Here is a 27,149-nt window from a genome sequence, read left to right on the forward strand (position 1 = left end):
AGTATATATAATACACAGTGTGTTTGCATTGCTCTCCTTAAATCGGCTTAATACGCTCTCCTTAAATTGGACACACGAAGATGTAGCGATGTATTTGATCGGAACACATAATGAAGTGTTCCAGGCATATGTTGCGATTATTAGATTTATTATGACAGGAGTTTGCATTTGTGTTCATTCCATATATCCAGGAAGATGAGGAGGAAGAGACGGCGAAGTAGTGGGTTTCAAAATAATTTTTTCCAACAGAATTCCCACGTACAATAGGCAACGTATAAAAATAATTGGCATAGGCAAAAGGGCAAGAGCTACTCAAGTTTTTATCAAAGCAGAGAAAAGAGTTTTGAACTGCTACTCAAGTTCTTTTTCTCTCTCTTGCGCGAGTTTCTTTTTTCTGACTTTTGCTGTAATGTGAAAACCAATAACCTTTTTTCATATACGTGGCAGAACTGTGATGCCTAATTTCACACAGAACGCATATCCATTTGCAAGACGTTATGAATATTGAACTTCAAGCGGAACTGTACACGAGTTTAATGAAACGAGAAACGGCGCTGTTCATGTCATGTCACAACCAAACACATATTAAACAATTTCTCTTCATTTTTGTTGATCTTCTTTGCGTACAATTGTTCAAATGACAAATGGTTGTAATTTAGCGTAAACAAAGCGTTAAACAGTTGCAGATTTTTTGTGTTCACACAAGAAACGAAATCCAAGACACGGTGCAAATTACATATTGGTTAATTAAAATTATGGTTTGTTTGCCGTGTATACGATAATTGTAATGGAACTCCTTCAAATTCCGCCCAAACGTTTAAAAAAATAATACACTGTTCTAGCTTCACGGCTGAATTTGTGTGTGTGTGTGTGTGTGTTCTCTTAAGTTCTTCGGCATGTTGAAAATTATATTCTATTTTGAACATGCCGTTGTTGTGTTTGGTCGTTTGTTTTTCTAAATGTATCGTTCAGTTATGCCATATTCTTAGAGGTTGTAAAACCGAAATCTCTTACATTGTTGGGTGCATTTGCAAAATACACGGTACTCTTCATCGACACGGTAACACACATGGCAAACAAATGGCCAGGATTAAGTAATCGTAATACATGCGATAAACAGTGCCGTGTGGCTTAACGCCAATTATCCCATGTAAAAACATGAAAAATTATTAAAATTATATCATTTGAATTATGAAAATGAATTAATTGAGCTTTGTACATGCGAGTATGTGTTTGTGTGTGTGCTTTGCTCGCGCGCGCAAACCACAAATGCTGTGCATGCATATCAATTGAAGTGTTCAATACCAACCACCCAATCAAAGCAGCATTCCACGCTGACGACCAAAATGAACATATCATATATGCATATTTATTAAAATTCTGCTGACACTGATTTCCACAAACACACACACACACACACACCCACGACAACCAGCATACTAGGTTGCTTGTATTTTACTCATAATCTCTCTCTCTCCCTTTCTCTCTGCAACCGTTCCAAATGGCTTCTCACAGCGTGCTCGATCTCAAAAACACAGTCTTGATGTTACAACTATGGATTTTGATCGATTGGTATGCATTTCATTAAAATGTTGCAAAGCAACACATTTTCATTTGCATAAAACCGACACCACACAGTATATTTTGTGCTGTAACCAACAAAATCTCTACACTTTGCCCTTTCTCCACATTCCAAACGTGGAAAACATAAACATACATATTTTAATTTTTCCGTACGCAAAATGATTTTTAGCACGAGGGGCTGGTTCATGGTTCAGATGTTGGTCGACAATGATTTTTAGATGGAAAATTCATTTCGACCGATGGAAAAATAAAATGATGGATGGCTTTCGATCGACTAACCGCAAAATAGCCACCGCACCGCAGACAACGAAAATGACAAAATAATCAACTGGCAAAAACATAAGCTCTCTTTCACTTTCAGTCAATCGTTCTATCGTTCGATGTGATTCGACTATTTGTTTTATTTTTTGTCGCCTTCTCATCTGGGCGGATACTGTGAATGGCTTTTGGTGTTTTTGTATGCAGTAAGGAGTAGAAAAAAAAATGGTAATACCATTGATGATGGCAATTCCCACATGAATGAAGATGCTTCCAACATTTCGGCATACATACAGTTGTTTGGTTAAATCGCCAATAGCACAACAACATCAGCATAATGGATTCGACTCTCGGTTTTTCGTATTATTGACAGAGTCCTATAGAAAGTGAATGAGAGAGCCTGCCATCACGATTGAGACCATTTGGCCAATGTCACACAGTATTATGTATTTATTAATATTACATATTACGGACGCTAAATGAATAGTGGTTATCCCTGTGAGGCAAATGTCATGCATTTGGTGGTGAGCCCGGTTGGAAACGATTTTTTACATTCAGCTCAAGTTAATTGAAATTCTGACATTTTGTTGCCGAGAAATTTCAACTACATTTCCATTATATTTATAATACCTTTGGGCTTGAAAACTTCGACTCATGGCAACACATATCCATGGTCGCGTCTCTAAATGGAACACATTTAACAATTCGGAGAGGTGATTGTCGAAACAGCAGAAGCGAAACAAAAAAACGAAGGTGCAGCTGTTGTCAGCGCCTGACAACCATTCAGTCGGTCGGATGGCAAATAATGTTGTTCACATTCATTTTTGCTTGTTATAAATATCGATAGCCCTTTGTAAGCAAATTTTCATTCTCATCAAATCAATTCGTGCGCATGTTATTGAATCAATCACATTAACTCTTTGTCTCATTTCGATGAATGTAATTTAATACCAATCATGCGTATTTATGATGAAACAAACGATTCAATTTCAAATAGAAACACAAAAAATGGAGCTTTTCAGTGAAAACGGGCAAATTGAAGTAGAAAAAAATCCATTAGAATTGTATCGGTGTTTGTTCATTAGGTTTGAACCGAATGAGACGACTCAGTCTTTCAGTTGCTAAATCGTCATTGATACACAACTCGAAAAAGTTGTCTTCAATTTGTCTAATTGGCGTAATGCCTTCATTCACCAATGGTAAATCACCATGGATAAATTGTCTACGAAATGGAACAACCACTTGTACAGCGAAGGTGCAATCTTAAGACAAATTCTTGTTGAATCACTGAAATGACAGTCGGTCTCCGTCTCTCATTCTCTCCCTTCATCTGTCTTACTATCCCCACTCTCTCTCACTTTCCTCCACTCTCCTCTCTCATTCTTCTTCACTTTGCATCACTCTCCCTTCACGGTCGCTTCAATATTCCACCAATGAACCTGAATGCATTCAAAAAGCTACTCCTACACTCAAAACGCTTTGTACAAAATGGCTTAATGCATATTGGATAAGTTGATGTAGGCGTTTGCCATAGCGTTTTCTAAATCCTCTACTAATTGACATCCTTTTGTGTGGAAGTTTCATACGTACCATTTTATTATCATGAATGCAATACAAATGGCAAATAATATTTGATGAAAACTTTGTTGTTACATCGCCGGTTGTATAATTGAGTCATTGAAAGTAAGTGTGCCCGTGCATTTGCTGTGTTCCACATGTTGAAACTATCGCATTCAATATTATACAGTCACATCAAGTTTATTTCGTTTCGACCGAAAAAGAAACAACAACAACAGAGCCAACAGTAATTTTTTCATATTTTATGTGTACTAGTTGTTTTTGCTCCCAACGCCGAATCGATCGTTGGGTTTATTTGTGTTCATAAAATGTTTGATAAAACGAAGAGAGAAAAAAATGTTTGCGCCAATGCTAATGAATGGAATACACATGAATATATTTTCGCTCTCTCCCACTCTTTGGTGTTGTGTAATGGACTAACACATTATTGATTACGACAAGTATCTAATCGCATTAGTAATATCACGGTTGAATGTAGAATGTAAATTGCAATGACTAAGCATTGCTCTAGTCTCGATCCTTTCGATGCTCATTTGTCGAAGTTGGTTTTTCAGTGTTCAGCTAAATATGTTTCGGTGTTATTTTTTTTCCTTGGTAATGTTTTGACAGCTTTTTTTTTTCTTCACTTCTTCCACGTACTTCATTCGATATTGAGGGAGAGAGGGCAGCCCATTGATGCCAGACGCGATGAAGATCTGCTAAATGAAATGCCGTTGTTAATGGGGAGAACGCGTGAGAGCTTAACGCTTTTTAACGGTTTTACACTGAGCATTGTGTATGCGTTTCACGACCTCTTGCTTCCAAACGGTTATTTGCCAACAAAATTAAATAGAACCTTTCAGCGCCTGAAGTGAGAGCGGTGAAAATGTGTATGTGTGTGTGTGTGAGAGAGAGAGAGAGAGAGAGAGAGAGAGAGAGAGAGTGAGAGAGAGAGAGTGAGAGGGAGTGAGTGAGAAAAAGAAGACAGAAAAAGCGGACACGTTTTGGGACGAATGCTAAAACTGAAAGTACATAAAATTGACGCCATATTCATATCATAATGACTCAACATTAATCAAAATATACGTATTACTCTGTAATAAAAACGTAAAATGTTCCGTGTATGAGTGCGTACGTGCGAGTGAGCGCGCGCGATTGCTTGCTTTCTACCAACCGTCCGTCCGCTCCATTCACCACACCATGCTCTGCACAAACATTGAAATGATTCAAATGTATTCACACATACACACACACATTCATTGCGGCACACAGTGCACCCATAACGTAGCTGAAGCACAGTAATAAAAGTAAAATGGTACTAATATTACCAGAAATAAAGGCTAACATGAAAACAAATTAACTTCTTCATAGAACAGGCATTTCGTGGTACAAACATACGTTGTTCCCCTTCCAACCAGAAGCAAATATAAATATGCGTACTTTTACAACTCGTTCATCGACCCGCTCTCTCCCTCCCTCCTTGGCTCTGTCTATCGGATGCAAATGGAAAACTAAATCATATTCACCGAAAATTATCTGTATTGTATCAAATTGTGTGAGTGATGATATTTGTGTTCGGCGAACTAAATTAAAAAGCTAAAAGCCCTCTCGCTCGCATTCAAAACTGAATTTGATTAATGAAAATTATGTTTATTAAGCTTTTTCATTTCACTGTGTGGCTTGAATTATCATTTTCAAAAGCGATGTGTGTTTGTAGATGGATTGATTCCATTGATTTTCAGCTTATTGCTTCCCCGAAATGACATTCCTTTATCATGATCAACTTTGGATTGATTAAAAAATATTATAGATTCGACACGCCAGTTCACGACCTTTCGTACCATGATACTATTGAACATTTCTTACTCGAGCACTTTGACCTGCGTCACAATCGACTCATAAAATCTAATCATATATTTTATTCACTTGTCGAGGACGTTGAGTGTGTGCCAGAAAAAAAAGCATGATTGAAATTATGCTGAGTAACTGGAATAGAATAATCGTCAATATCCATTCAAATGGCATGGCAATGGAGAAAATTTAACGCGCTCAAATAATGCAATGAGCGAAAACATTTTATATACAGATTGAATTTAAACAAAAATTTTCTCATCGGAATACACGTGCTTTTGATGAATGAAAAAAAAAAAACAGGAAATTGTTGAGTGCCAGATCAGCTCATGGGTGCCTATGAAAAGTTGTTTCCTCATCAAAAGCCATTACATCGCTGTGAAAAGGAAGAAAAACGATCCGTTGCTAGATTAAAAATAGCACTCGACAAACTGCATTTACTGTTGCACAATCGCACAAATAAATCTGAAACGCCAGATGCAGAAATCCGATACTAAAACACATCTGTGATCGACAATACCGTTATTCAATGTTAAACGTATTAGGATTGGCACATAATGATTGAGCCAACAATTTTAATAAAAATATCACACAAAATTCGAGATGCAATTGACATCGCACAATGCACTCACTGCACACAGCACCCAAATCGAGTCCATTCAGTTGAACATGCTTATTAGCCCATTTGATTGACGCACCGGTCAACGTGAAAAGCACTTTACCATTTTGACTTTGACATCGTTGTGCGGCAGAGATAGCTAGAGGGAAATAAAACTACAGCGAAACACATATCACATAATATATTTTGTGTATAATTTTCATCATCAGAACATTTTTCGTGTCTGCGTTCAGTCGCAAATATTTTGTCTGTTTGTTTTTCTTTGTCACTAGCCAAAGTCCAATGATCGGTATTTTATTGGTTGCAGCCATAATAAAACTGACAGAAATTGGTGGAAGAAATTTTTTTCTCTGTGTCTGAACCATAAATAAAATTTTCGAATATGAAATCGGAAACGGTAGATTTCGTCCAACTTAAACGCACGTGAACTTTTTGTATCTCGATCTATATTATCTATTTATTCGTTTGGATACGTGTGTCTGAGGCATATAAAGTATTCTTGATTCCGAAATTATTTTGGAACATTTTGAAAAGAGAATAGCAGCAGATGTTGTAATGAAAATAATATGGAAAAAACATGCGCACAGAGACAAAGCAGCCCCAAACCAAAAGTTATAAAAATAAAATTGATGGAATCTGGCTGCAACATGGTCTTCATTGGGCCATCCATAATCCGAACGAGCAACAACAAAAAACACGACAAGTATTGTTCGACATATATCGAAAATGGATACATCCAAATTTATCATTGCAAACGGAAGCGTAGAAAAGTGTTTTGGATGTTGTGTACTTTTGTTTTGTTCTGAGATATCACCGGTTTGATATGTATTCCCTTTAAATGGGGTTTCACGTTAGATAGTACAAAGCTAGGGGTAGAACATCAGCAAGAAATCGGAATTTGGTCTAAGAAAAGAATTTTTGCTATTTTTCTAACCGCATTTTCAATGGAACAAAGTGCTCGAAATTTTCAACTATTCTTTATATGAAGCAATGCGAAAAATACACCATAAAAAAAGAATATTGAAACAATGACGCTCTGTACGCATTATAAAGTAAAACAAAAACTTTCAAACGAATTGAATTCTATAGAAAAATAATAGATTTGAATGGGTTCCATTTGAAAAAGCCTCAGAAAATTGTTTGGCTTCGTTTAAGCTTAATTGAAAGCATAAAAACCAAATCCATTATCTCCATTCAGTGCATGTCAAATAGCTCTGTTCATTGTCATCAATTTTGTGTCGACTCATTTCGCTGCAATTAAATATGTGACAACATTTTCCATTAACATTGTCATTTCGCCTAGGTACACACTATATCGAAGAGTAAACATAGAGCGCTTAGTAAATATTCTATTTATGAATCACAGAATATGAACATGTTTTCAACTATGGGCTTTTGGTTTTGAGTAATTTTCGGGCTGTATATAATGCTATTCACCCCTCGATATGGAAACTGACCATCTGCATATGTGTGTGTGTGCGTGTATTGCTACCGCAAACCTATTTGCTTCTGTTCCGAATGTGTAGATCCTTATCATCAATTGTCAATAGACAGAATCGAATCGAATATACTGTGTTTTTTTGCTGGCTTTACGTGGTTATATCAAAATAGCTTCACTGAACTTGTTTGCTCAAACTTGCAGATAAAAGTTTGTTCAGCATAAATCAACCGTTTATTTTATGTTTGGTGTTACGTTGTGTTTTTTATTTTCGGTTGCCCTTCGTCTTCTTTCAACATGTCAATTATGGTTGTGGATATATCAAAACATCGACATAACTTTGTTGAACTTTTTTTCCATTGTTGCTGTTGCGATGCATTTGCTTTTGTCCATTTCATAATGTTGGATTCTTATGCCATTGACCGTCAACCTCTGGAATCATTAGTTGAAAATTCGATTGGAAATGCTCGTTTGATCGATCGAGTGGGCAATATATCATCGCTCGTTCTCACAATTCGCTTCAAACTCGATCAAATGTTCTCTGTCCAGCAACAGCAACGAGTTGAGTTTATTGCCTTCAATTTTCGAATGTGTAAATGACAGCTTTTGCATCTTTGCATTTAGAGTTCGCCGGATATTTTATGATGACCATTAAAATTTAATCGGTTGCCAAACAATTCATTGGCCCATTTTTTTCTCCGTTGTCCCAGCTCTTTCTCTCTCTCTCTCTCTCTCTCTCTCTCTCTCTCTCTCTCTCATTCGGCTGTGTTAAAGCGATAAAACGTTCATATATGAAGCGTCTGTCCAGGCCATTATTAATAAAACATACACTCCATTCTTGCGCACAGAAAATTCAGCGACGAAGTTATTTACCATATTTTGGACGATTTTCGCAAAACTTTGTGTGTTTTAATTTAATGTTTGTTTATGTGGATGAATATAATTTGAGCACAATATATTGAGAGAAAATGAGGAGTTCTTTACAAGCATGTAGTTTTGAATGCACATCAATTGTCGCATGCCTTCGTCATCGTCGCAGTAGCATTTCGCATAAATTTAAATTTGAATTACGAACAAAGAGTAGAGGTAATCTCTGTTTTTCACTTTGCTTCGCTGCATCCGCATGCAAATATTTATATGTGAGATAGAATGACGACAGCTGCCTTCCAAATGGTACGTACGATTACCATGGATTGGCTTTTGAATCTTTGCTGCTCAGTGCACATTTTCATCATGACGATTCACAGTTACCACCCATACCGCCTCCCTACAATGTATCGTTTTCCAAGTCAGGTGACAAACTTTTCCAGCTCTCGACTTCTCTCTCTTTCAATGCAAAATTTATTTCTCGTCATTTTTCTGCACCATACATACACACAAATGCAGACAAAGTTTCTTAGAAAATTCGTAACATTTCGAAAGATTCTACGAATTGTTGTTTGTTTTCACACATAAAATAATATTTGAGTTGTCAAAGAAAATGGATAAATTAATGTGGATCAACGATTATGCAACTCAGGCAGAGAAGAAATAGGAGTGCTGGGAGTGACAGCAACCGTCAACAATTCAAATTTCAATTGAAATGACGCCAACGAAAATGATGCGACACATCCACGCAATCACTTTTCTGACAATTCATACGTGTTCAGTGAAATTTTAGTTTCGATTGCGATGCGCATGCTCTCTTTCGCCGAAAAAACAACAAAACATTTCGCCAAAATTTGCAATTCGACTTCATGGAAATCACATTGATATGATCACATTTCATGTGCAATAAGCCATCATCACCAACAAAATCACACTCGAACCATATTCCATAAATGACATCAAGTGCTGCGGCATAAAGTTGTGTTCGAAAATGTGATTTTGAATTGTCGATACAGTCTATTGATTTTTTTGATCAAAACGTGTGCAATCGGTATGGATGAGTGATTAAAAATCACTAATTCAGGATATTTTGCACTAATCGAACGATCGATTTGGCTTATATCAAAAATGGTGTGAGATATTCAATCAAGGTTCCACATGGATGCAGTTTGCGGTTGGATGACGTTTAAAGCACGCATTACAGCACTCGTTTACGGTAAACACGCCACAGCTTATGAATATTAGAGAGTTGGTAAGTGATTGAGAGTCGGCGAGAGGAAGAGAAACGCAACTGCCTTAGCTAGTTCAACTGCTTTCTTTTTTGGATTGGCGTAATTCATGTTACATAAATGACTTTTTGGGCTGAAGTGAGCGTATTTGATAAATGGAATCGATTGTCGTCACAGGTCCAATCACTGTATTTGTAGACATAAAGAAACCCGAGAGCACAACCATCAACGTCATTTAATCAAGAGAAAGCCTCTCGTCTCCATTCGCCATTTTCAACGCGTTTGGTTTTCCATTTTCACATTTCACTGTCGCTGGAGCGTTTCAATTATTATTAAACGACCACACCGAATTTTCATTGCAAACTTTGCGCCGGCACAAACAAAAGAACTTTTAAATTATTTAATACATGTGTGTTTGGTATGGCGGTATCCATATCATGAATCGTGTCACAATTTTTTCTGTCTCTCTTTCTGTCTCGCTCTTTCTCTCGCAAATAAACGAAATCTTAATATTTGTATTAATTTGCTTATTTTTGTTTGCATTACATTTTTCGCTCGTTCGAATATTGTCAGCCAAAGTTTTTTCTGAGAAAGAGAGAAAGATAAACCGGCCAATTTATAATTCAAATATAAATTTTGCGACGCTGCTGTTGAAACGTTTCAAGTTTTATGAAAGGCAATTCTGCTTTAAAATTTTCGAATGGATGCAGCCAATCCTGATTGTATTTTAATTATTCAGATGGCTTAAGCGTAATTTGCATAGTATTATCAACTATTAAGCTATGAGCCTACACACACATACTCTCTCTACCTCAAATTTCTTTTTGAATGAAATACAAAATCAGTGTCATGAACTGAACGAACATTTTTTTTTTTTTTTGGAAATTGGCCCAAGTTTCGTGTTTGTGTAGCTCAAAAACGTCATCAAAATACATGGTTAACTTTCACTAAAACTAACCCGCCTTTGAATTGGGTAAAACGGAGTCTGATCGCATAATTGAATCATTTTCACGGCATAGAAAAAACTGATATGAAGATAGAAAGAAATCAATGCGTCACAAAATGTTTTCATCGACTTTGTATTCCCAATTCGTCACACATCACATGTTTATCGAATCGAAAATACGAAGACAATTCAAGCGCAACGAAAAAGAAATCCATTAATATTTTCTCCACCCATTCTCATATTGAACTCCTTATAAAATGTGATGTAAGTGCACACACGCACACACTCCAACCACTTACCAGCCATTCGTCGATGTGATGCGATTGCATTTTTTCATCGTTGTTGTTGTTGCTCCTTCTCTCTTTTATTTGTTCTCGTTCGTTTTGATGTAGCGCGTTTCATTCGCATGTGCCGGCAAAAATATTATTTTTAAAAATTACACTGGCAATCAAGTCACTCTCTTCGTGTCATCGTTTCCTTTCGAATCCCATATATACGATTCCTTTTTTTATGTAATAAAAGATGCCGTCGCTTAGGTTTGTTTCATTATGTTGAACCGAATTAAAAATAGACGCTTAACTGTCTTGTGGATTATTGACACTCATGCAATACAAACGAAAAGAGAGAGAGAGAGAGAGAGAGAGAGAGAGCGACGAATACAACACGGGACGAGAAAAAAAACGACGACAAGTACGAGCGGTTGAGCGGTGAAAAAGAGTGAAAAGAATAGAGAAAATGAACGAGTGAAAACGTGTTTGTTCTTTTTGACACATGAAAACAATCAATACAGTTTTTATCCGCGCGCGCACTCTGTCTCTCCCTCCGTTCCAACATGAGCATTTTTCGCCAATTTGATAAAAAGCTTTAGTTGTCACTAATCAATTCAGCTGGGGATTCATTAGATGTAATTGTAATGAAAAATGATATGTTCGATGGGGGAATGCGGACTGAAAATAGCAATGGCAAAAAATGCGATATTACACAAAATGCTGCAAAATCCGTTTGCGAACGTTGTGTGACAAATTCCAATTTAGCATTGAATTGGTCTTGAAATGAATGGTACCGAACGAATGAAGAAGAAAGAAAACAAGCATAAACGTGAACAAAACTTTGCATTTTCCGAGGTAAACGAACTAAAATCATTACACAAACGATGATGGTGGGAATGTAAGTAAGGTGGAGATGCGAGCGGGCGGTCGCGCTTACCCGAACGAGAGAGAAAAAGCGCAACGGAGGAGAAGAAGAAAACGGACTGTGTGCTTCATTGCAAAATTTATGAATTCGCCGATTTCAAATGCATTACATTCTAATTCGTTGTTTTATTGTCCTTAAGCGACGTGCACGACGGGGTTGAGTTAGCTATTCTCCTGTGGCTTGCAAGAATGTCGAGTGCATGCCACTCTGAGTGCTCACTCTCTCTCTCTCTATATATATATATATATCTATCTATCTCTCTCGCTCACTCTCTACAACTCTTACACCGTCATAAATTCCGTCATTGCTTCCATGGCGTAAAACGCGCGCGATTTTCTAGCGCACGAAGCGAAAACTTATTAAAGTGGATTAAATTTACGTAGACTTTATTCATTTATCGATTGTTTTGTTTATTTTTTCTCGTGCGATTCGAATGCAAATGGCATGCGATAATACCATTTGTTTCATTGCCCATCCCGGCACCCTCCACTAACCCAACCTATTCCTATATATCGATTTTCTCTTTTGCGTGTGTTTTTGTCGCATTTTTATTTTTTATTACTTTGCCACAAATTTGAAATAGTATGTTCCGGTTAGAGGGCGCATAGAACGAAGGAAGACCGAAAATAAAAATAAACAAACAATGAAAACATCTTTCAAAAATGTTCCCAATCGAAACCAATTTCCGTGTTAAACTGGAATTCGGGCGGTCACATGAGCTCACAGCCAACGCTATTATTGTCATCTGCGTTGAATATTGGAAATCCATGTGATCGATTATATTTTGAATCGAATTGAATTAAAAGCACTTGTATTCGTTTTTCTTTTTTTTTCCTGTCACAACGCCAATAAGCACACAGCCCGTTGAATATGTTTCAACACAACCTGAAGCGATATATATCGGGCAATGTACCAAAAATGTTTTGATACATCGACCAGGGAAAAAAAGATGCAAAAAACGAAACATTAATAAATCGAAATCATTCCAAGAGCAAAAAGAAAACAAACGAAACATTGAAATTATTCGAAGTCCACAGTGAACAAATATTTTCTCATTGCTGATGTGTGTTGACCTTGGCAGGCAAGCAAATTTCAATGATTCATTCCTCTATTTCCATCAAAACCATTCAAAATTGATCATCATATCAGAATGAATGAAAAGAAAAACGCACCGAGATCATCATTTGTCATTTCTCTCACTCTCTCTCCCTCTCTGTTTGTGTATGTGTGTGTGTGTGTGACCACAATATTTTCGGCACAACCGAGAGGCACTTAAAAAATCCGTTTTGCGGTGACATTTGTCGTCTCTGTGCGTGGCCGGCAGTAGCTGCGACGGTGACGACGTCGACGACGACTATATCGCAAAACTTAGAACAACAGATGACTGAAACGAATGCTAAAATCTGAATTCAAATGTAATATATATGCCGTTCAACTAGCTGCGACTCGTGTGATGATCATCATCATCGATGCTAATTTGTTGTTTATATTTGGGACGAAACGCGGCAAACGATATTAAAAATTAAAAATAAGCGCTAACATTTGTTCAGCTGACGTCGCAAAAACAAAACAAAGAAAAATTGTTGTTTGCATTTGAGATTCGCTTACGTTGTAATGTGGATGTGTCTTTGTATCTGAGAAGCTAGGTTGTTCAACGAAAAAAAAAAAAACAGAGAAAATACTTGACATTTTGATGTTCGGACTTTTTCGGACTCGTCGATTGTTTGTGCGTGTGCAAGTGATCTACACTCTACTGCAATTGTGAGTGCGCGATGTTCGTGTCTCTAACTTTTAGCTATTCTTGTTGTTGCTGTTCGTCTTTGCGTCAACAACAATTTGAAAGATTTAATTAGAAATCTTGATTGCTGCAAGTATGAGCAATGACCATGAGAGCAGAGCGCAGCAACATTCGCATCGACAATGACAATGTACTTGTTTAACTTGTCTATAAAAAAAAACGAATTTCGCGCTCCTTTCACCTACATATTTCATTTGAATTGGCTATGGTGTTGACTCTGGCAACATCCACTTGATATTGACATGAATACATTTGGTTCCGCTTTAGTTTTTCTTGAATATACACGCGTTTCTGAGGCAGGTGCTTTGGGGAACTTTTGATTTTTTTGCACGTTTCATTTTCCTTGTTCATTATATATGTGTGCGCACGACTCAGCATGCAACTCAAATCTGAATGCGGGTTTGTGTGTTTGTCCCTTTTGGGATGCTCTGTGTCATCGAATAGGCTATGATTTGTTTGAGTGGATGTACTGGGAATGGCTAGGCGTTGATTTGAATGCATAAAATTCATTGTTGCGAAGTGAATGTGCAATTTTCATATCTCGATACACAGTAAACCAAGTGAAATAATGCTAAGAATATCAAAAATTCAAAATCCAAACAAAAAGACAATAGAACAAGAAAATGGAAAAGAAACACGAAAACGTTTTTCTAACTTCTCGTTTTTTTTTTCGAAGACGAGAGAGAAAGAAAACGAGAGAGAGAAAGCGAGGAAAAGGGAAAAAAAGACGCGAACGATTGAAATCTACTCAACAATGATGATGAAATGAAAAGAGTTGTTCATTGAAAAACGGTGAAAGTTTTCCTTTTGGAATTCGGTTAAGCATGCAGAAAACACACACTACTTATCTCTACCTATCTCTACCCCTCCCGTTTGGCATCTTTCGCTGCAATCATAATCAAATTCGAAGACGAACGATTCGCTTCAAATGACGCATCACTTCGATTTTCTTCTTCTTTTTTTTCTATATATAAACATACACGTTCCGTTGATTTGTTCGAACGGTATCAGTATGTGGCGTGCAGACTGTAAATTTGTGCTTCGATCAATTTTTCTTCTCTCTCTTTTTTGGTGTTGTTTGTTTGATCCAATGAAGAAAACTGTGTGCCCAAGCCAAAGAGAGCGACAGACACACAGAGAGCTAAAAAGAGAAGAATGTGTGCATAAATGACGATGTGTAAGTGGTGCTGTGTGCACAAAGTCACAAAAAGGACAGAGCGTCCTAAAACGGAGCGGGCTAAAATCAGCCATAGAATATTCAATTTGCTGACAATTTATATGCTTTCTTACCTTATTTTATATGTGCTATTTGTTTTTCTGTTGTTCCATTTTCCTGCTTAGGTTGTTACACGTTCGAATACGGGTTTCTTTCCAAACCTGTGTAAATGTGACACATCGTTTTGTGTGCGTTGCGTTGGTGACGAATTATTCATTCGCTAGCGCTAGTTCGTTACAAGCGTGCGCGCTCGAATATTTGGTGAGTGTCTTTATGCCAGGCAAAATTTATGTTTCGTTCGCGCGCTGTAACGGTTTAACATGTTACCTGACAGAATTTATCCTTCATAACGATTTGTTTATACGTATATATTATATAGAAATATATTCGGTCCGAAATCTGATTTGTTCCAAATCAGTCTTCCAATCAGTTATACACGGTGCACACTGTAGCATTCACATAAGAGACAACAATATCAATGTGAAGAGGGACAGAGATAAAGCTACCAAAATTTATTGTAAGACAATTCACATTCGGCAATTTTGCTGTAAGTTTCCTAAATAAACTTGGTCTTTGATGCCGAATGAATACGCTTTGGTGGGATATAAAGTGAGCCACAAAAATACGAATGACGCCTAGAGCTGCTTCAATTCAACATCTGATTCAATCACATGTAACATAGACATGTACACTTCCAAATGGATAAGAAAAGCTTTCAAGCCACTGCAATTTATTTGATTAAATATCATGTTAGTTATCTTTGATATTTTCCAAAGCCAGTGCGTTCCCGTTTCGTGTGTAAATTGTGCTTCCGGTAAAATGGATGGCATCAATCGGTAAACACTTTAGAATGGATTTCGTACAAAGACTCTGAAATGGTAGCTAATATCAAAGTAAATCTAAGCTGTACTTAGTAAACTGCTGAAAAAATAACTTAAGTAAACTGCTGAAAAATGTATTTGTTGTGAGAAAATAAATCGCTGACGACGAACAAAAAAAAAATCACATGCTAGACATTTCCGGTAAAGGGATTTCTTATGCCAATCCTGAAGAGAGCGGAAAAAAATCATTTAAACACGAAAATAGTGCAACATTTCAATGGAAAAGTGCATTCAAAGCCGAGCATATACAACATACACACAGTTTTTCAGTTTGCATTCACTCGATTATTCGATACGATTGAGAGCGTATGGCTTGTGATATGGACTCACTTGAGTGAGCGCATATGTATTCATGCTTCCCGATATAGTTTAACCCTTTGACGACCAAGATTGAACGGGTGGGAATTTTACAATTCTGATTGCAGATTCGTGATCAGCGACCCCAAAAACCTTAAGAAAATTTTAATTAGAAGAAAAAAAAAATTTGGTCGGTCGACCCCATTTTTTCAGTCACTCCATAAGGTTACATGTAAAACTCAAAAATGAGACCAAAAATAGAGTGTTACAGGCAGAGCCATATCGTATGGCCTGAGTAATATTTTCGAACATGTTGAGAAGTTTTGGAAAGAGGAAGGTAGCCCGCATCTTTTCACCTAATATTCCGAAGTTCTAGCTCTGACCGTTAAAAAAATATAAGATTTTGAAAAGTGTGAAAAAAAAGTTAAGATTTTTCAACTTTGGAGGCATATGTGGAGCGAGCTGGTGAAAAATGTCAATACTATATAATATTCTTTGGTAGCTACATTCATTCTATTTCCAAAAAGCCTATATTCATCAAAATCGGTTAACAAATGTGGAAATTATAAGCGAAAAACAAAATGGGACATATGTGTCCCAAAGGTCGTCAAAGGGTTAAACGATGTGCTTACTTTAGTGCATGTGAACACACGACGACGCCACTACATTACCATTATTATTATGAGCCACACGTACGTATTTATGCGGTGTACAGAGAATCGCTTCACTGAAATTCGAAGCACACGGCGCTTGCTTTGCCATATGATGACATTTCACACTATAACTACGATGCGAACGGCGGCAAAAACATCGATACGACGCATTCACGGTAAATATTGTCCATTCCGCTAAAATATCCATTTAAAATGAGTGGCAAACAGGTTGTACTTTTCTCACTCGTTCACTCGCACGCTCTAGCCAATCCATAAGAAAACATGTGCGGTGAGTAGAAGATTTTGCAAAATCCATTGTGCATAATTTTGTTTTCCATTCACTGAACATTCGAATTTGAAATGCGCTCAAATCGAGATTTTTGTGCTGCTCCTGCTGCTTCTACTGTCGCTTTTCTTCTCTGTCCCCTGCCGTGTATTCAGTATCTCCCGTGGCACTTTTGCTACTTTGTGTGTCCCGTACATAGAGAAACGTCGTTTGAATGTGAGAAATACTCGACATTTTCCTGCTCAAAGCTATGATTCTAGCGTGCATACGGAAGCGCTTTTCTATTTACATAATTTAATTTTCATTGTTGGATCCTCTACTTTAGATAGCCATACGCGGCTGAAAAAAAATGCTATCTCATTTTCTAGTTCCCATTTTTTATCAGGTCAGGTGCATGTGTGTGTGTGTGTGTGTGTGTGTGCATTGTGCACTGTACAAATGTTCATTTCGTTTGGTGTTCGAGGAAAAAAGTGAGCTGTGCTCTAGCCTTCCGGTAATCTTAATTGGGACGAATGGTTGAAAAATTCAACCGAAAATTGAATGGAATGAATGCCACTAACTGTTTTCTTTTTAATATTGAAACCATTTTTTGCGCTTCCAAATTTCAGGCAAAAGTATTTCCATCGACCAGTTGCCATTCAATAAGAAGCAGTTTTTAGTGAAAGCTTTCAATGGCATACAAACAATCAATTCAATACCTGAACCCTTACCATATGGAATTAGCAAAATCATTTCCGGTTCTTCTATCCGGGCAAAGTCTTTTAGTTCGATGAGTAAGAGTGGCCACTGGCCACACACACTGAACCCGAAAAACTTTATCGATGTTTTCAATATTTATGCATTATGCAATCGATGATCAACATGAATATAATTGAAATTGGATCACTTTTGAAAATTGGATGGCACTGCCAATTGAAACGCACGTGCCAATCATCTCTATCGATAAAGTGTATTTGGAATTTTAGTTACTCTTCCCAAATCAGAGTACTCTCTATCTAAATCAGTTTCTCTTGTAAATGTCGACAGTTGTCACAAATTGGATTACAATCTACAATGATTCCGATCGATTCGGGGAAGAGGAGGAGGAGGAGGAGGAGTTTAATTTCAATGTTTCAATTTGGATGTGCAATTGTTATTTGCTTTGTTTGCTACAATTTAAATACGTGCTATACTAGCACGATACTCGTATTTGTACATGGTAAAATATAAAATACATGCAACAAAACAACAGTGGTTTGATTGATATATACGATGAGTTCTGGTACACTCACTCACAAACGAAAAGTAACATATTTCGATAACAAACTGAATATCAATGATATATATTGTACAAGTACGCCTACGCTATACACAACAGCTCATTATTTATTCAATGCCATAGATTATAGAATTTTTTTTCGGTCTACTAGAAAATCTCACCTAGTGCAGTTTTTTTTTTCTTTTTCCTTCTTTCATTCTCTTTTTCCATTTTTTTTTCGAAATCCTCGGTGCGTACGTACTGGCACATAATTGATTTTACGCAGTCTCGTTTTGAGCAAAATTTTGAAAGAAAAAACAACAACAACAACAGTGACAGAAAATGCTTTTTACCCAAAAATGAAAAATATGTTTCAAGCTAATATGTGAGCTTCATATTTAACAATATGAACAGTTCACTCAAAACAATTCAATTTGGTTGCATATATTTTGTCGATGAAGCGTTCGGCTCGAGAATGAGCATAAACAGCAGGTTTCGAGCAAAATGAATATCCGGCCCAAGTCACAGGACACACATAATTCCAACGGTATACACCAATGTTCGATGTTTTTTTTTAGTTCGTTCTTTTGGCAACAGAAACCACGGGATGGATAAAAATGTATAGTGGTAACAATGTATTTGTTGTACCGTGACTATGTATGCTCTTGACATTTTTCCTGGGCAAAATAGTGCAGCAAAACATTTTGGCGTTTCAAACAATTTATGAAATATTCGTGTATAGGCGAAGTGAGAAGGCAGCGCAAAAAAAGAGAGCAATAACAAGCGACAAGGAGACGTTGTTCATATGAAATTATGTGTTGTGTGGGTATAGGTAAAGTTATCGAACCAATGTAATATAGGCGTCCTGCTTTGCACCATATCTTGTTAGCTATATGGCCATAATATACAAACGCTTTCAACTTCATTAGAAAAAAGACTGTTCCACACAAGCCGAGAGCCGAATGACTGCAATAAATGTATTAAAAATTCAGTTGAGCTATGTTGAAGCCCGGCAAAAAGCATATTCTGCTTAACTTTGGCAACCTCTTCTTTTGTGCCTCTACACATTGCCTTGCAAAAAGAACGCATCACATTTGTCACACACTCACATCGATATGAAATGCTATAGGGGTTTCTGCATTTCCCGCAAGCGGTGGAAAAAGTATTGGTTTCGATGTTTTTTCCCTTCGAGACTATCGTTCTGTCATTATTTTGCTTTTTGATGTTAAATTGACACTTTGAATGTAAACGACTTTTGGAAATGATGCGCATTGAAGGTAAATCACCTAAGGTCGAGAACAATCATTCAAAGAAGTCAAATTCTCAGAAATGTTTGGTCAATTCTGTGTGGGTGATGGGCACGAATAAAGTGCAGATCACGCCGTTGACACGTTTCATTGTTTATCAATATTTCATGCAACAAAAGTTTAATGAAATTTATATTGAAAATCCATCCAAAAAAAAAGTTCGTCAAACTAAAGTAAAATTATTTACCAATCACTAGGCATCACTTCGATCACATTTCTCACGATCCGTATTGAACGAACGATGCGATGAATATGCATAATTCATTGGGGACTAACGGAAAAAATAAATGTTACATGAAATCAAATTTATTTGAAGGTTGAAAGCTGAATTCCAAAAATAGACCAATTTTTTTGCTCAGAAGAGACATTGAGAACAGAATTGAGATAGGGCCAGGGAGGCGCTTGTGTGGTTGGCACAGAGAGAGAGAGAGAGAGAGAGAGAGAGTGGCCAGAGAAATGTGAAATACGGATGGTGATAATGGGCCACGTGTTCAATTTAAACTTTTCGATGTGCTGATACTACATTGATCGACGTGGTACAAGGCTACCCAAGTTGACACTTTCAAAATGAAACAAACACACGGCATCAATAAAAGTTTCAATAAAAAAACACCAGACGCACTTATACGAATCGAATTCTGGCAAAATGCGATTTTCAATGCTTATTTTTTTTTCATTCGAATTTTTTTCCACTCGCCGTCAGCAAGCATAAAAAAGCACATAATACTCTCAAAGCGACAACTTAAAATGTTGAAAAAAAGCGTGGAAGCGTTAAAATGTTCATGCCATTACCATATCTCCAACGAAAGAAGATACAACAACATAAACAAAAAATACTAATCTTCTTAAAATATTTTGCACCATACTCGCCCACGCCTGCACGCACTCTCTCTCTCTCTCTCTTACCGATTCCAATCATTTTCCAATCATAGCATCTCATTTGAAAAATAACAAGCATGCAACAAAAATTATCGCGATTTTAACAACGTCTTCAAACGACTTGGTCTTTAATCGCGTTGTTAGGCATTACATGCATATTGGGGCAATTCGAATACGAACAAAAACGAATGTCCCAAGGTTTTTATTTATTTGACGCGTAAAACATCCCAGTATTATATGCGGAATTATACCCACGAATTAAATGCGCTAAGCTTTCGATTTGATCCGAAATAATGGCAATAAATTTAGAAACACTTCAACTGGAATTGAAATACGAAACATATGAAAAAAAAATTCCATTCTAATTTATATGGATTCATTGAAATTGAAAGAAAAAACCTTTTTTTCCGACTTCGATCGAATTTGAACTTCCGCAAAACTGTTTTTTTTTTCTCCAATAAAATTATGAGTACCAAAAATGGAAACGCGAAAGGAATCTATTTTAATTTCGTGTGATGCATTAAGAAATAAGCTGCTTCATCTGAGTTTGTACACGAAAATCCATCATAATAATGAAGGCTTTGACGTGTACATTTCACAGGCGAAGTTAATCGATATTGCTGGCGCAAGCAGAAGGAAACAAAAGCAGACGACAGTGATGGATTTTACATTTTCAACTTATTTACGTTGTTGGTACTCATTAAAATTGATGGCAATGCGTAATTAAACAAGAAAAACATGAAAATAGATCACATTTTCAAAAATTATACCATCCGGAATTGTTAAGTATTGTAAAATGGCAAACATATTATGTATGCATACGAAAGATCATGGCGAGCATCTCATGTTCGCCGTTTGTCAAGTAAATTATGTAAGATTATAATTTGATAAATAATACGCGGATTGTGAGAATCGTTACACATCGGGGCTGGAGCGAAAGCTCAGTGTTTGGAACTTGTTTTCTTTTCTTCAACAGAATGAAACAACAAATGACGTGATTTAAAAGAATGAGTCTAGATTTTCATACTGATTACTGAACCAACCGAATTCTGTTCTATTCAAAGAAGGAGACCATTTCAATACATACCTATACTATTGCATTGAGCATGCTATTTCTTTTTCCATCATTAATTCCATTTTCTTTTTTTCTCCTTACAGACAAAATATTCCGTGGAATCGTTTGCATTCAAATCCATAAAATGGATCGGCCGATGTGACAAAATGTAGGCGAACGGTCCGAATCGGATTATTTTTTTTTAAGTTGATAATCATCTTGGTCTATTTTTTCAAGCCAATTTATTAAGTACGTATCGATTTTTCACATACTTTCTATTTTCATTAAATTATTCTTTCGAGTATTAGAGGTTGTTGTGTTCGGTTCGAACAGCATAATTCGGGACAACATTGTGATTTTATATAGTTACTTTGTTCATTTAAATAATTGCAAATCGCGTTTACGATAAAAGGAGTTTTTAAGTGAAACAACATTCGGTTTAAGTAGAAACTCAATTAATTTGCATTTCCGCATCGATTCCATGTTGAATCGACATAATTGTTTTTAGTGTACGTGACGATTGAACTATCGAGAACAATTTAAAAAAATAAAACAAACAATCTTCGAATAAAAGGTTAGCGGTAATAAACAATAGATAAAATATATATTGCGAGAAAAACGGGATAAAACACCAGGCATAACGAAAGTTGTGGTTGATTTGACGCATGACAGACGGAAAATTGAGCGTGCAATCTAATTTTTGCTGTGTGTACAACCTGAAGCCCGTCGCAATGAATCGAGTGGGCCAGGAATGTACGTAATATTTCCAGCTGATGAATTAATATATATGACATACGGTGCTGCAATACCACGATTCAAACCACGACCAACTCTGGATAACTTGCGCGAGCCATTAGTCCCTTTTGATACCTTACCCAACCACAAAACATCCCAAAACCCATCCAATCGCCAATCCTATCCTCAAAACTCCAATGCGAGCAACGAACAAAAGCTACAAAAACAACGACAGCAACAACAACAGCAGCAAAAACAGCAAAAACCAAGCAACCCTAAGCCAGAGCCGAAGCCGAAACCAGAGTCAAAGCCAAAGCCAGAGCAAAAACCAAGTAAAAAGAAGGAAAAAACTGATATTTTTGGCTACACCAGTCTTGATTCACGCGAACCATCAATCTATCCCGACGACGTGTATGTAAGCGGTGCCATAGCACAATCATCAAAGCGATCAACCGCCACCACCACCACCACCACCACCGCCACCACCTTCTCACTACCCAGTCCCAGTGCATCATCGTCATCAAGCGTTAAACAACCGCTACCACCACCGTCTCCAGCTCGCATTCAGCAAGCAATAACAACAAGCAACGGAAAGCCACCCGGAAAATCGAAAAGTCGACTGCACCTTGGTCTAGGCATATTTGGATCAAAACAACAAACAACACCCGAACCGGCCCGTTTACGTACGTACCACGAATTCCGTGTGTCAAATCCAACATTTACACGGGAAAATATATCGGCACGGAATTATGATGCGTTTTTCGAATCGGGCGAACCAGTGTATCGCCTTGAGCATCGAACACCGGTAATACCGCACGTCGAATCGGATCCATTCGATAGTGAAACCGCAAAGCGGCCTCATTCATTTGGTTTATTTTCGAAAATGTCAAAATCAAAGGAAACAACTGCCGCCGTCGCTGCCTCCGCCAAATTGAATGCTCGATCGCGTAGCAGCGATCCAATGAGCATGGTGTCCGAGAAAGGTGACAGGTGCCATTCTCTCAATGAATTTTATTTGGAATTTTTTTTTCTTTACTAACCATCAACGCACTCATTGAAGTGTGTGTCCGTCCACCACTAACTCTGCTCCAAATAAACCTCTTTTCAAGTTTGATGAAATGCAAATGTGTTGCTTGTTGTTTGTGGAAAAGCCCACTTTGTTGTTGGTTGCATGTGTGTGTGTGTGTGTGTTTGTGTGTGTGTGTGGTTCATCATTAGCTAACATTTTCTGCCCGTAAACACAATTAACTGATTTTGCTGTCCAATGTCAATAGCTCAATTTTGGTAAGATGTATGGTGGCCCGATGATTTCTCAGCTGAGATGACTTTGATGTTTTGTTCGAGCGCATTAGCTTGGTTTTTGGGCCCATTGGCTTTTTTGTTGTTTGTTGGTCAATCGACTCTTCGACCCAGACAATACACCTCAGCTATGTCACCTCACTATCCTTTTGATGTATATACGTACGTCTAAAGCCATGAAATGATGATAGAAAAGTTCGACATAGAATGAATGCGTCAACACGTCTAAATAGGCATTACCCTCGTTTGAATGAGCGTGACGAATAAGGTGTAAATAGTTGATAATCATTTATCAGTTTGCCACGCATATTCTATCCGCATTTTATTTCAATGGGGTCGGTTTTATGGTTTCGTCCATTTGGTTGTTGCAGCTGTGTTTATTTTTTGTTCGTGTGCCTGTAACACACAAACACACATATGTTGCATTTTCAAGCGATATTTCAAGTTAAAACCTGGAACTGACCATTCAATGTAATCGATATTATTTATTCGTTTCGAAGTTCCATATAATATGGGCCATATTATTGGAATGTTTTCGTCGTGGCCTAGTGTACTTTGGGGTTTTTCTCTGCTGACATGCGCCAGCGGAAAATGAAGGCAAATCCTATTAACGAACATTGATTCGTGTGAATTGAAGCACAAAGTCACCAGAGAGATAAAATAAACTACGATTGAGACTCATTCTCATTAGTTGTTTTGCTTTATTTCGACTTTGTATCGAAACATTGTGTTAGTAAAAAGACGATTTTACTGAGCATTCAACATTTAAACTTGATGCAATCCACCAATCAATGGTATTCGAGCCGATTAATATATATCGGAATATTCGCAAATAATTCATTGTCTCGTTTTATTTTCGTCGGAATACTCTGCTTCAAGTAAGAACCATAGAATGCACAGTTTCGTTTCACTTGAATTCGTATTTTGCGTTCAAAAAAACATTTGTTGATTCCATTTCCATGCTAAATGTGTGGATGCTGGTAAATTTAATCACTTGAAATTCATTGGTATCTACTTGCGTCTTTTTAGTTGCTTGTTCAATGGAGTACTATACACAAAAACGTACGCTGACAAAAAGAAAAAGAAAAACAACAAATTAAATGCGTTCTAGCTTTTGTGTGAAGCAGCACATATTTTGTTGGGGTTAGTGCTGTGTGTGATCCGACTGATGGAAATTTCAACTATGAAATTGGTTAGCCAGAATTGGTTGGGGTGACGGTAGATGGGAAGGAAGCGGTTAACACAAAGGTGAAAAGCTTTCGGTTCATGAATTATTGAGTTGGTTAAGCATAGCGCAATCTCATCCGACTATTTTTTTCTTCTCTTTCATTTCTCTTCTTCGTATTCGTTTTCTTTTCCATTCATTTATTAAGCATCAGAATTACTGCTGTGCTACAAAATGATGAAATTTCTTTTCACTTCGCTAACTCATGATGCACACAACGAACGAAACCATACACACACATGTCGTCTCAAAGTTGCTTTCGCCCAAATGAATTGCATTACTTCGTAAATATTAAATACTATTTGCTTTGCTCTCACACACACATACAACCAAGAGAATGCGAATTTGTTGATTATGCATTGAGAGAGAAATGGATTCCATATACATATACCAACCAGTTGGTTAGTAAATTCTTTGGCCATTTTACCCGGGATATTGTCTTCGAATGCATTGAATTTGATCCCTGGACTCATTTGAAATGCATTAAAACATTCTATTTTTGTTGTTGCGTGTGCGTGTTCGAATCGCATAATCAACATAGTAGTTACATTAATATTCTCCAACGGCAATAAACCCAGAAGAAGAAGAAGAAGAAGAAGAAGAAGAAAAAGAAGAACAAGCAGGAAAAAAAAACACAACCGAATCCAACAACAATGACGTCGATATAACATGTTGTAATATTAAAATTACAGAAATGATAAAAGAGCAGTTGAAATGCGTCTAAAATTAGAAAATAGAAATGAAGAAATAATCGTGCAACCGCATGCGGTTAAGTGACACACAGCGCCCAGGTGTACAGTGTGTGTACGCCAACGCATAAAAGTAATTGAAAAATGGCAACCAAAAAAGTATCTGTCTAACGAGACTGACTGATTGAGCGTTTGCAGACAGAAATACTGATAACGCGTGCAACGCATTGCATGCAACTTGGGATTTTGACACACACACACACATAAACAAACTCACATATCGGATGCACACGATGCATCGTGTATACATGCAGTAGCAATTGGGTGCTGTCCGTTGGACGAAGGGAAGAGGGTGTACGGAGACACATTGCATAGAAATAATGCATAGAGTGCATACAGCAAGAGTGCATAACGTATTAGTTTATGGTGTGCATCAATTATTCAAGTGGATGTCTGACGGTTTATTGGATTTTAAGTTATTTCGAACGACATGGTAATGCTTCATACTGAACAAATCCATTTGTTGTTTGAAGTCATCTTTGTCAATGCAGTTTATGGTGTTGCAGTTGGCCCATAACTATACCGTCATCTCATTGATTTGCAGTAACTTTTTGCCACTTGGAGGAATATCAAGCACAGTCTCGGAAAATTTTACTAGAACAATTTCTATCGAAACTTACACTGATAAAATGAAATCAATTGTTTTCGGGGAAATTTGTTGAAACGCCTTCGATGAGAGTTGAATTCAATTTGCTTCGATATTGCGTAGATATTTTCCACTTGCAGTCCGCCTATACTTGGCCAAATACGCAACTGTCAGCCCACCTTTTATTGCGAACAAAGACAATGCAGCATTGTTTGTCGAGTGATAAGTATGTGATCAATCATTTTCAGGGCAAATGATTTTATTTGGTTTTCGGTTGTGCGTTTTGTTTTCTTTACATGACCGCCCACGCGATTCATTCATCGTCAGCTCTCTCTCTCTCTCTCTTTCTCTCTCTCTCTCTCTCTCTCTCCCCCCCCCTCTCTCTCTCTCTCTCTCTCTCGGTGTGTCCAAAAAACAAATATTTATCCCGAATTTTGTTATTGGGAAAAATTCGATCGATTAAACAAATTGTGCAACGAGAAATTGAACGAAACATTGTGATGGAGAAAACAACAACGACAAGTAAAAAAAAATTGAATGTGTCCTTCATAAAACAAGCTTGACAATTGACAGGTGAATAGAGCTGTTGCATAAATTTGATCCGAACTCCGCGGCTAGAACACGAATAATGATAGAATTCTTCTTTCGGTCGAGCCATTCGTTACATTTTCTCTTTTTTTTTCACGTCATTCTCACGCGCAAAAATCACGAAAAAATTTATTTGATGAGTCTTGCTATTTCTGTGTCACAGACCGAAGAATTGCCATCACGCTGTTGTTTTTTTTTATTATCAGCATTGTAAACTGTCACACGCACACTGCTTGTCGTTTCCAATTGACGTCAAACAAATCTTGATGTATGTTAAAAAAATATATTCATTCGATTCATAACCAATAACACGTGCACCATAATGCAATTGAACGCTTTGCCAATCAAATCGATCGCAATCGTAGCATATTGAATGGCATGTAAATACAGTAGAAGAAAATTGTGAGAGAGAGAGAGAGAGAGAGAGAGAGAGAGAGAGTGAATGGGCGAGAAAAAAAGCGTCTTAACGCATGACGCACTCTTATCTTCAACTGTGCTAATGCCATTTAAAGTGTTATTGCCTATTGAAAGTGTTTTCTTTTCTCTCTATCTCTATGATGGTGGGTATAGAAAGATTATCTGGTGCTTTGAGCACTCGATCAAATCGGCGTATGATGAATTTGTCTTCCATTTACTATAGCTATAAGTGGGCAAACGCGATTGAGTTGAAATTAATGAACGACCTCTTTTTTACTATATGAAAAAGAAAGCATTCACCTTTAGTGAGAGAATATAGATCATTTAAAAATGGAAATTTGTGTGAACGCCGTACATGGCAAAACGGGTTAAAGTGGAAAATTGTTGATTTTCATTTTT

The 27,149-nt window shown here is 37.2% G+C and overlaps 1 protein-coding gene across 15 annotated transcripts in view; it reads left to right on the forward strand.

Annotated features, from left to right (window-relative positions):
* LOC129577281 (uncharacterized) overlaps positions 1–27,149 on the forward strand; it is a 100,616-nt gene that overhangs the window by 17,911 nt on the left and 55,556 nt on the right. For 11 of the 15 annotated variants that reach the window (XM_055464036.1, XM_055464044.1, XM_055464045.1 and 8 more), the window contains one exon: positions 21,256–22,869. In XM_055464036.1, coding sequence (XP_055320011.1) covers positions 21,903–22,869 — 967 coding nt within the window. In that variant the 5' untranslated portion in view covers positions 21,256–21,902. Of the gene's footprint in view, positions 1–21,255; positions 22,877–27,149 lie in introns of all 15 variants that reach the window. The other 4 variants (XM_055464038.1, XM_055464041.1, XM_055464050.1 and 1 more) reach the window with 4 other exon arrangements.

The sequence above is a fragment of the Sitodiplosis mosellana genome, unplaced genomic scaffold, assembly GCF_009176505.1.
Source record: "Sitodiplosis mosellana isolate CC-2019 unplaced genomic scaffold, AAFC_SMos_1.0 Smas_scaffold_6197, whole genome shotgun sequence".
NCBI lineage: Eukaryota > Metazoa > Arthropoda > Insecta > Diptera > Cecidomyiidae > Sitodiplosis > Sitodiplosis mosellana.